The 11,292-nt window shown below is 39.3% G+C and overlaps 1 protein-coding gene across 2 annotated transcripts in view; it reads left to right on the plus strand.

Annotated features, from left to right (window-relative positions):
• QRSL1 (glutaminyl-tRNA amidotransferase subunit QRSL1) overlaps nucleotides 1-8,688 on the plus strand; it is a 36,784-nt gene extending 28,096 nt beyond the window's left edge. For both annotated transcript variants that reach the window (XM_518663.8, XM_009451768.5), the window contains 2 exons: nucleotides 5,319-5,524; nucleotides 8,113-8,688. In XM_518663.8, the coding sequence (XP_518663.3) occupies nucleotides 5,319-5,524; nucleotides 8,113-8,333 (427 nt within the window). In that variant the 3' untranslated portion in view covers nucleotides 8,334-8,688. The remainder of the gene's footprint in view (nucleotides 1-5,318; nucleotides 5,525-8,112) is intronic.
• The last annotated feature ends 2,604 nt before the right edge of the window (nucleotides 8,689-11,292 follow it).

Below are 11,292 nucleotides of genomic sequence, written 5' to 3' on the forward strand. Positions count from 1 at the left end.
ACTTTTTTTATTTTAAAAAGTCAACTTATGTGCCAGGAAGAGTTTATTTATTTATTTATTTATTTATTTTTGAGACAGAGTCTCGCTCTGTCACCCAGGCTGGAGTGCAATGGCACAATCTCAGCTCACAGCAACCCTGCCTCCTGGGTTCAAGCAATTCTTCTGCCTCAGCATCCTGAGTAGCTGGGAGTACAGGCGCACGCCACCACACACAGCTAATTTTTGTATTTTTAGTAGAGATGGGGTTTCACCATATTGGCCAGGCTGGTCTCAAACTCCTGACCTCGTGATCCGCCCACCTCGGCCTCCCAAAGTGCTGGGATTACAGGCGTGAGCCACCACGCCCGGCCAGGAAGAGTTTATTTTTAATTGACATAAATATTTACTTATGTAACACATTTATATCTACCTTTTGCTATTTATCTTCTGTTTGTCCCATCTGTTCTTTTTTCTTTTAACCTTTTCTTCTGCTGTCTTTTTTTTTCTTTAAATAGTAATTTTTCTCTTAAAAAGATCTAAAATGAGAAAAATAGTGTCATTTATATTTACCTACATATTTAGTATTTCTGGTGCTTTTCTCTCTGCTCTAGAGATATAAATTTCCATCTGGTATAATTTTGTTTTTACTTGAAGAACTTTCTTTAATATTTCTTGTAGTCCTGTTGGCAGTGAATTCTTTCAGCTTTGGTTTATATGTAGAACTCTTTATTTTGCTTTTAATTTTGAAAGATATTTTCTCTGGGTTTAAAAATGTAGGTTAAGCTGGGCACAGGGTGCACTCCTGTAGTTAACGGCTACTCAGGAGGCTAAGGTGGGAGGATTGCTTGAGCCCAGGAGTGAGAGCCAGCAGTGAGCTATAATCGCACCGCTGCACTCAAGCCTGAGCGACAGAGCGAGAGCCCATCTCTTTAAAAAAAAAAAAGTATAGGTTGCTTCTTCTTTCTGTACTTTAAAGGTTTTGCCCATTGTCTTCTGGCTTACATAGTTTCTGAGAAGTCTGTTGTCATTCTTATGGTCATTCCTCTGTATATAATGTATCTTTTTTTCCTCTGATTTTAAGATTTTATTTTTATCATTGGTTTTCAGGAATTTGACTGTGATGTGCCTTGGTGTGGTTCTCTGCATATTTCTTCTTCTGCATAGGGGTTTGTTAAGCAGCTTTGATCTGTTGGATTATAGTTTTAATCAAATTTGGAAAATTTTGGCTATTATTTCCTCAAATATTTTTTCTGTCTTCCATCTGTCTGGGACTCTTTTCACATGTATATTAATCTGCCTGATGTTGTCCCACAGCTCACAGATACTACATTCTTTTTTTTTTCCCCCAGTCTTTTTTCCTTCTCTGCTTCCTTTTGGCTAGTTTCCATTACTGTTTTCAGAATCACTGATCTTTTTTTCTGTTATGTTGATTCTTTCCAGTACATTTTTTATACATTATATTTTTTTCTCTAGAAGTTCCATGTAGGTCTTCTTATCCCTTCAATTTCTTCATTATTTTATATTTTCTTCTACCTTCTTGAACATATAGAACATATTTAGGCTGGGTGCGGTGGCTCACACCTGTAATCCCAGCACTTTGGGAGGCCAAGGCGGGTGGATAACTTGAGGTCAGGAGTTCGAGACCAGCCTAGCCAACATGACAAGACCCTGTCTCTACTAAAAATACAAAAATTAGCTGGGTGGGATGGCGTATGCCTGTAATTCCAGCTACTCGGGAGGCCAAGGTACAAGAATCACTTGAACCTGGGAGGCAGAGGTTGCAGTAACCCGAGATTGTGCCACTGCACCCCAGCCTGGGTGACGGAGTGAGACTCTGTCTCCAAAAAAAAAAAAAAAAATATTTATAGTAACTGTTTTAATGTTCTTATCTACTCATTCCATCATTTTTGCATCTGTGTGTGTTAATGCTTTTTCCCTCTCTGGTTATGGGTCATATTTTTTGCTGCTTTTCATGTCTGTATATTGTGAATTTTACATTGTCATTTGCTAGACTTTTGTTATATTCCTTTAAACAGTGTTGGGCTTTTTCCCAGGATGCAATAAAGGTGCTTGGAATTTGTTGGCTCTTTTCAAGGCTTCTTTTAAAGCTTTGTTAAGATAAATCCAAAGCAGCCTTTAGTCCAGGGCTAATTTTACTTTACTTTGAGGTGATGCTTTGATGCTGCATATATTCGAGTCTTTCGCTTTGGCTGTTCGAAACACAAACTTATTTCCGTCCCTGTTTAGCTCTAAGGAATTGTTCAGTCCACTGCTCTTTGGGGATTGTTTCCCCAGCCTTGGGAATTTCTTCTCATGCACTCATAGATCAGTACTCAGCCAAAGACTCAAGGAATCTCCCTGCAGATCTATTGAGCTCTCTCTATGTGCCACTCCCTTCTATTCAGCACCCTGCTTTGCAAATTCTAGCTGCCTTTGCCTCCTTGAACTTCAGCTCTCTGTCCCTTTAACTTACCCCCCACCCCACATACTGTTTAGCTTCCTCTCTGGAATGAGGCCTGAAAACTGCCCCTAGGCATTAAGCTGGGGAAATCAAAGGGCATATCTCATTTTCTTTTCTTTTCTTTTTTTGGAGACAGGGCCTCACTTGGTCACCCAAGCCGGAGTGCATTGGCATGACCATGGCTCACTGGCAGCCTCGACCTCCCAGGCTCAAGCTCTTCTCAGCAACCCTCAACACTCCCCACCCCCCGGTGAAGCTAGGACTACTGTAGTTTTTTTTGTAGAGACAGGATCTCCCTGTGTTGCCCAGGCTGGTCTCGAGCTCCTGGGCTCAAGGAATCCTACCCCCAGCCACCCCACAGGCATGAGGGACCACACCTGGCCTGGCTTACTTCATTTGTTTCTCTTCTCTCACAACTTTTTCTCCTGAATGTCTGTTGTCTAATGCCTGAAAATGGTCATTTCATATATTTTGTCCAGTTTTCTAGTTGTTTAAGAAGGCAGAGTGTCTTAGTTCTTTTTTTTTTTTTTTAATCCCCTATTCTGAGAAGCAGTCTTAGTTCATTTTTGCTGCTATAACAGAATGCCTGAGACTGGGTGATTTATAATGAACGGAGATTTACTGGCTCACAGTTCTGGAGGCTGGGTGGGAGGTCCAACACTGAGAAGCCAGCACCTGGTGAGGGCCTTCTTGCTATGTCCACACATGGCACAAAGCAAGGGTGGGGAGAAAAAGAGGCAGAGAAAGGGAAAGCACATGGGGGGCTGAACTTACCCTCTTAGAATGGCACCAATCCCACTCAAGAATGGAGTTGTTATGGCCCAATCACCTCTTAAAGGCCCCATCTCTTAATACTGTTTCAGTGGCAGTTAAATTTCAGCATGAGTTTTGGAGGGGACAAGCATTCAAACCATAGCACAGAGTAAATCCCATCTCCATTACTCCATCTTGGATGGAAGCAGTTCTTCTTCTGAGCTGTATTTAAAGTAGGAAGAAATTTAATAGAAAACAAGTATTTTTTTTTTTTTTCTTTTTTTTTGAGACGGAGTCTTGCTCTGTCGCCAGGCTGGAGTGCAGTGGCGCGATCTTGGCTCACTGCATCCTCCACCTCCTGGGTTCAAGAGGTTCTCCTCCTGCCTCAGCCTCCCCAGTAGCTGGGACTACAGGCACCCACCACCATGCCCGGCTAAATTTTTTTGTATTTTTAGTAGAGTCAGGATTTCACCATATTGGTCAAGCTGGTCTCAAACTCCTGACCTTGTGATCCGACGCCTCGGCCTCCCAAAGTGCTGAGATTACAGCATGAGCCACCAGGCCCAGCCAGTATTTGTTCTTTATAAAATTCAGGTTTTGGAATATGGTGTTTAAACCACTTAGGTATTGTCAGTGTGTAAATTATATGTGATGCCTGCATTGGTCTCTCTGTAGACCTGGTGGTCAAATAAGAGTAAGGACCTATGATATTTCTGTACCACTCTTTTAGAGTAAAACATATTTCACGTTTTTATCGTATTTTATTTGGCCCTCAGTAAAACTGGAGCAGGTATATCCATTTTTACTGTTGTGGAAACTGTTGTGGAAAAGAACAGTTAGTTCTTTTTTTTTTTTTTTTTTTTGAGACAGAGTTTCGCTCTTGTTTCCAGCTCTCCACGCTGGAGTGCAATAGAGCGATCCCAGCTCACTACAACCTCCGCCTCCCAGGTTCAAGCAATTCTCCTGCCTCAGCCTCCTGAGTAGCTGGGATTACAGGCATGAGCCACCACGCCCGGCTAATTTGGTATTTTTAGTAGAGATGGGGTTTCTCCATGTTGGTCAGGCTGGTCTTAAACTCCCAGCCGCAGGTGATCCACCCACCTCGGCCTCCCAAAGTGCTGGGATTACAGGCGTGAGCCACTGCGCCCGGCCTAGAACAGTTAGTTCTTGCTAGCCTCTCCTAACAGCTTCAGAAGAATCTAAAGGATTTTTTTTCCTTTTCTTTGTATCATTGACTTATGGTTACTCCTATGTCTGGCTTTTTCTTTAGTCTTTTTAGTAAAATAAGCATTCTTGAATTTCACATTTCTACCCCTGGGCTATACCTATCCGTAAAATACAAAATTCAAATACTGCATAGTCTACCGCTGTCTATCTTAGTAACCTTTAGAAAGTCATTTGTTGCTGTGTACTTTACTTTCCTCACCAATGAATATTCTGGTTTAATGATAGCCCTGGAGTTATTAATATTTTGAGATTATACATGTAGAATTGCATCTACTAGTGAATTCTGAATTCGGATTGATTAATTTATATATACAAACTTTTAGAGTGGCAACACAGTGGAAGAGAATTCATTTTTATATGTTAAGAATCTTAATGGTGCCTCCTCATAAAAGCCAAGAATCCAGTGGTTCTTTTTTTTTTTTCCCCTAAACAATGCCTAAACTCTTTATTTAACCAACCAGTATTTCTGGTTTTCTTCCTGCTGCAGGATTTTAAAACCTTAGAAGTATATAAATACTGCATTCAGACTTTCCACATCAAGAGAAAGGGGCCCAGGGCAGAAGATGTCAGGCCCCAGGCTGTTTTGGGTTGGGAAAAGTGGCAAAGATTTCTCAACAGTCTGTTTCAGTTTTCTAACTTAACTGAAATGCCTTTAAGCTCTGCTTCATCCCCAAACTTTCCCCTATGGCGTCTATGATAGAAAAACACTCCTCTCTCATATATGCCCCACCACTGGGGAGCCAGGGGGAAGGGAATGGGCATTACACAGGCAAGCCAAACTTTTTATTCAGCCAGAAAATGGAAATCCAATGGTTCTTTATCAAGCCTAATGTAAGATAATTGATTAAAAGAAAAATACAAAAAATCCTTAAAAACGTCACCTACTTTTTTCCCACAGAAACTATGAAAATTATTTTGTCAAAGCACAGAAAGTGAGACGCCTCATTGCTAATGACTTTGTAAATGCTTTTAACTCTGGAGTAGATGTCTTGCTAACTCCCACCACCTTGAGTGAGGCAGTACCATACCTGGAGTTCATCAAAGAGGACAACAGAACCCGAAGTGCCCAGGATGATATTTTTACACAAGCTGTAAATATGGCAGGTGAGGATTCCTCAGGAACATTCTGATTTTCTTCAAATTCTTAGGCAGGTACCCTGGTCTTCAACTTAAGATTCTAGCTAGATGGTTCCCGAAAAGCAAAAGTCTATCCTTTTGGAATGCTTAGGAGTGTGTGTGTGTACATGTATTAGTCTGTTCTCACACTGCTATAAAGAAATACCTGAGACTGGATAATTTAATTTAAAAAAGAGGTTTAATTGGCTCAAGTTCTGCAGGCTGTACAGGAAGCTGAGCAGCTTCCACTTCTGGGAATGCCTCAGGAAACTTAAAATCACAGTGGAAGGTGAAGGAGAAGTAGCCATGTCTTACATGGCCCAGCCCAAGCAAGAGAGAAAGGGGGAAGGTGCTACACACTTTTAAAACAACCAGGTCTTGTGATAACTCACTCACTATCACGAGAACAGCACCAAGGGGAATGGTGTTAAACCGTTTATGAGAAACCATCCCCATGATCCAGTTGCCTTCCACTAGGCCCCACCTTCAACATTGGGGATTACAATTCAACATGAGATTTGTGTGGGGAGATAGATCCAAACCATATCAGTACACTTGCATGCACTCTCACCACACACACACAAACACAACACACTTAGTAGTTTTTTTTTTAACTTTTATTTTGAAAAATTTAAAACCCACAGAAAAGCTGAAAAAGTGGTATAATGAATGCTGATACACCCTTCACCTGGATGTAATCTTAACATTATATTTGCTTTGCCCTTCTCTTCCTCTTTCTACACACCCACACTCACACACACAAACAACTTTGTTTTTACCTGAATCATTTGAAAGTTTCAGATGTCATGACACTTCACCCCTAAATTCTTTTGCACAAATCTTATAAGGATAAATTCTCCTACAGAACCACAATTCCATTGTCATACCTAAGAAAACTAACATGATTGAAGAATAATTTAAATATGGTTTATATTCAAATTTTCTCAGTTCTACCAAAAGTGTCTTATAAGTTGTCTTTCCTCCTGATATATTACATTGGTTTATGGTATCTTTTTAAAATCTAGAACAATCACCCCACCTCTCATTTTTCTTTAAAACCACATCAGGCTATGCTATAATTTTTGTTTCAATCATCAAACATAATGTAGAAAACTTAAGAGGAAAAGGAAAGTCTATTACATTTACCTATACTTTTGCTTACTGTGTTCATTCTTCCTTCCTGAAGTACCAAGATTCTTTATTTTGTCACTTCTGTTTAGAGAAATTTCTTTAGCCTTTCTTTTAGGATAGGTCTGCAGATGAAAAATTATCATAGCTTTCCTTTTGAGAATGTGTTGATTTCCCTTTGATTTTTAAAGGTTATTTTTGCTGGATGTAGAACTCTGGTTCAACAGTTCTTATCTTTAGCACTTAAAAAATGTTAAGAGCCCAGTCCACTTGTGCTGTAGGATGTCCCATCCATAATCAGGATTTGTCAGATTGCTTCCTCATGATTGGGTTGAATTAAACCTTTTTGGTAGAAGTACTACATAATCTTCATGTCAGGAAACAGTTAATATCAGTTTGTCTCACTTTTGGAAACCAAGTTGATCACTTCGCTAAGGAAGTAACTGTAAGATGTTTCCTTATAAAAAGGTACATTTTTCCTTTTATCATTTTTTAAGCAATTTCTGGGATAATATTTTGAGACCATGTGAATATCCTGTTTTCCAATTATCTTGAACCCAGTTTTAGCATTCATTGATCATCCTTGAAATATTAGCTAGAGAATTACAAAATTCTGGCTTTACTAAATCTGTCATTCCTTCTACATTTATTAGCTAGCAGTATTCTCTAAAGAAGAGCCTTCCTTTTTTTCTTTAATTCAATGTATTATAAGCAATTACTGTCAGTATTGTTTTTGATGCTCAAATTGCCTTAAATTTGGCCAATAAGAGCCCCTTCAAGTTATATGTATCCTTTAAAACTGTCCCCATTAATTTTTGAAAACTTGTTTTATTGTATAACAAGATGGTCTGGGATTTTGTACTTTCTCTGCCCAAACCTGGAATTAAAACTACCCTGAGCTAATTTCTCATCTAATGGATTGCCAAAAATTCAAAAACCAAACAACACACTCTGTCTGCAAGGCTATAGGTGGAAGTTCAAAATGGTACAACTTCTTTGCAGGGGAATTTTGCAATATCTAATTACATATGCATTTGTCATTTGATGAAGCAATCTCCTCCTCATCTAAGAAAATTTCAAGAATACCAAAAAAATACATACACAAGGTAATTCTCTGGGGCATTGTATAAAATAGCTAAATATTGAAAACAGTCTAAATACCCAACCACAGAAGACTGGTTTACTCAATTATGGTAAAACCAAGTAATGGAGTACTATATAGCAATAAGAAATGAATGAAGAAGGTTTCTGTGAACTGATACAGAATGATTTCCAAGATGTATTGTTAAGTAAACAAAACATAGTACAAAAGCATTATATAGCATAATATTTTTGGTTGTTTTTTAAACCTTATCCTGTATTGTACTTATTAGCACTGGAAAGTGGAAGAGGTCTCTGCTAATTAGGGTGGAGAATTAATCACCTACTGGGTTTCCTTCTTTTCCCAGGATTGCCAGCAGTGAGTATCCCTGTTGCACTCTCAAACCAACGGTTGCCAATAGGACTGCAGTTTATTGGACGTGCGTTTTGTGACCAGCAGCTTCTTACAGTAGCCAAATGGTTTGAAAAACAAGTACAGTTTCCTGTTATTCAACTTCAAGAACTCATGGATGATTGTTCAGCCGTCCTTGAAAATGAAAAGTTAGCCTCTGTCTCTCTAAAACAGTAAACATATCTTACAAATTAAAATGACTTTTAGGCTGGGTGCAGTGGCTCACACCTGTAATCCCAGCACTTTGGGAGGCCAAGGCGAGCGGATCATGAGGTCAGAAGATCTAGAACAGCCTGGTCAACATGGTGAAACCCCGTCTCTACTAAAAATACAAAACTTAGCCAGGCTTAGTGGCGGGCGTCTGTAGTCCCAGCTACTCAGGAGGCTGAGGCAGGAGAATCACTTGAACCCCGGAGGTGGAGGTTGCAGTGAGCCGAGATCATGCCACTGCACTGCACTCCAGCCTGGGTGACAAAGCAAGACTGTGTCTCAAAATAAATAAAATAAAATAAAATGATGTTCAGAGATTCTATACTCTAGAGAGTCAAATGGTCTTGCTCAATTCTTGTAATTAGGTTCTTGTTAATACAGTCATTCCGTGGAATTACTTTTTAAAATTCCTGTGACAATTAATAATAAATAACGTGTCAGCATTTAGTAAGCATCCACTAAGTGTACAATACTTCTACAATAACACAAGATACCTGTTCCTCAAAAACAATGCATTCTGCCATAATGTTCATTAAAGAGTTTACAGTAAAAATAAGATTAGGGATAAACTTCTCAAAAATTGTACATCTGTGTAACTAAAGCACTAACAAAAACATGAATAGTCCTTCTAGAGGTAACTTGGATAGCCTAGGCAGGCAACTTATCATGTGGTGAAGGCCGCCTCAGGGGTTGTTAAAAATGCACAGAAACAATTGAGTGGGATTATTGGCTTCTGAGCGCTGAGCAGAGCAGGTGGAAGAGGAACTTTGAGCACAGGAGGAAATGCAACCAGTCAGGGCCCAGAATCATGCAAATCTCAGGGGTATGCCTCTCTGGGGAGGAGCTCCAGGTGCAGGGACTCCTTTTATTTCCCTAAGAAAGAGCTGAAATGACTAAGAACTTTCCTTTCCTCCTTAGAGTTACAATTTTACTTCTGCTATTCCAGAGCCCATGCCTAGAAGCCAGAACAACTCCATGTTACACTGAGTTCATGCTCCTATTTACTGATCACAAATGAGCTCATTAATGTCATCGAAACATTTATTGTAACCTAACAGACCATCACAGATTGGAAACTTGGTAGATAGCAGAGCATGGTATTAGTGAAAAAGGTTCAAAATACACAAGTAACATACACTCTGAAAAACGTGCAGATAATTTGCTGATGATGCCGAAGAGGGGATGCGCATGGCAAGAACTTGCCTTATCCCAGATTCTCTATATCTCATGGTTTCCTTTTCCTCTTGACTGTCTTTACGAGTGTTTTTTATTTGGGCCCCTCGAGCCCAGAGATATTAATGGAGATCTGTATTCAATATTTGACAAAATCTAATGGAAACCATCCATTTACTCATGATAAGGCTTCATCACTGGATTTCTGTGTCTTCACTAGAACACCATTGTCATCTCATATTGATCAGGTATTTTAATCCAGCACTTACATATTGTTGATAAATGAAAGCTGAATTGTTACTTAATAAATTCACTTTGTTTAGTAAGAAAAAATTGTTTTCTAAATATGACGTTCATGAAGAGAAAATAATGAGTCAGAATCATCTGCAGAACCACTGGAATGTTTCATCGTCACCTGTTAGTTTTCATAAACAGTTTTCTGTCCTCTCTGAGATCCTTCCGCTCCCAAATAACCTGATTAACTTCACATAAAAGTTTTATGTGCCAGGCTTAGTAATATTCCTATAAATTTTGACTCTGAATCCCTGAAAGAGGAAGAAATCCGTAAGAGAGAAAATTGCATTACTTTATAGCAAGAGGAAACCGTTTTAAGTTTTTTAATTGCTCAGACACCACAACATCCTAGATGGAGGAAACCATTTTAGTTGAAGGAGCAAATATGATGTCAAAAGCAAGTAAATAAACAAACCGTTGCCCCAATCTGTTTTTATGTAATGAATTTAAAAAAAAGAGAGAGAGAGAGAGAGAGAGAGAGAGATGGGCTCTCCCTATGTTGCCCAGGCTAGTCTCAAACTCCTGGGCTCAAGTGATCTGCCTCCCTCAGCCTCCCAAAGTGCTGAGATTACAGACGTGAGCCACCACACCTGGCCGAAATAATAATATTCAATATTATATATTCAATGATATTATTCAGTATTATTTCAAATAATATTAAATCTCTTGTTCCTGTATCTCTACATGAGCTGCACTAATAATTTGAATCTGGAAATTAAAAAGTGAAACATTTACCGTTCTCATATACTGATACCCAACTACCATGAAATGATACCTAATTTGTTTATCTTTTCTCTTCATTTTTACTCTTAATCTAGTAGGCCTCATTTTGCCAAGTCACTGTCTGGGAATTTAAGTGGCAAATACTTTCTTTGTCTCAGCTAATTAAACTCTAAAATTATTAGCAACAGAACTTCCAGAACAGAGTGTTTTTGAAAGGTAAAGATGTCTATACGTGTAAGATGAGTTCCTTGATAACACCTGAAAGACCCAAACCAAAGCAAAAGTTTGAACACATGTCAGAGTGAAAAAATGATGTGATCATAAAACATGGTGCCCTGCCACCACAGAGAGCCAAAGGAGCAAGCGGGAAAACCGCTGTTCCACGCTGGCCCACACTTAGTGTTACCAAGAAAAGCACCTGAAACCCAGGAGGCAGAAAGTTCCCTTTGAGTGGCTGACACCAGGTCCTCTGTGATGACATCAGACTGGGCTGTTTAAAATTAAAGATGGCATGGTATAGAAGAGGAGCTTGCAAAATGACAAAAAAAAAAGTGCTTATTCCTATTAGGAAATAGCTGCACCTCCTAATGTAAATAAGTAACTTTAGGATTTTAAACAGAATCTGAAGGATAGTGAAAAGAGAAATAAGCAGGTACTAATAAGTAGACCTCGGGATTCAGCAAGCCATGTGCCATACCTTATTCGATTCAAAGCAGGGGAGTAGGCCAGGCGCAGT

This window comes from Pan troglodytes, chromosome 5 (genome assembly GCF_028858775.2).
Source record: "Pan troglodytes isolate AG18354 chromosome 5, NHGRI_mPanTro3-v2.0_pri, whole genome shotgun sequence".
NCBI classification, from domain to species: Eukaryota; Metazoa; Chordata; class Mammalia; order Primates; family Hominidae; genus Pan; species Pan troglodytes.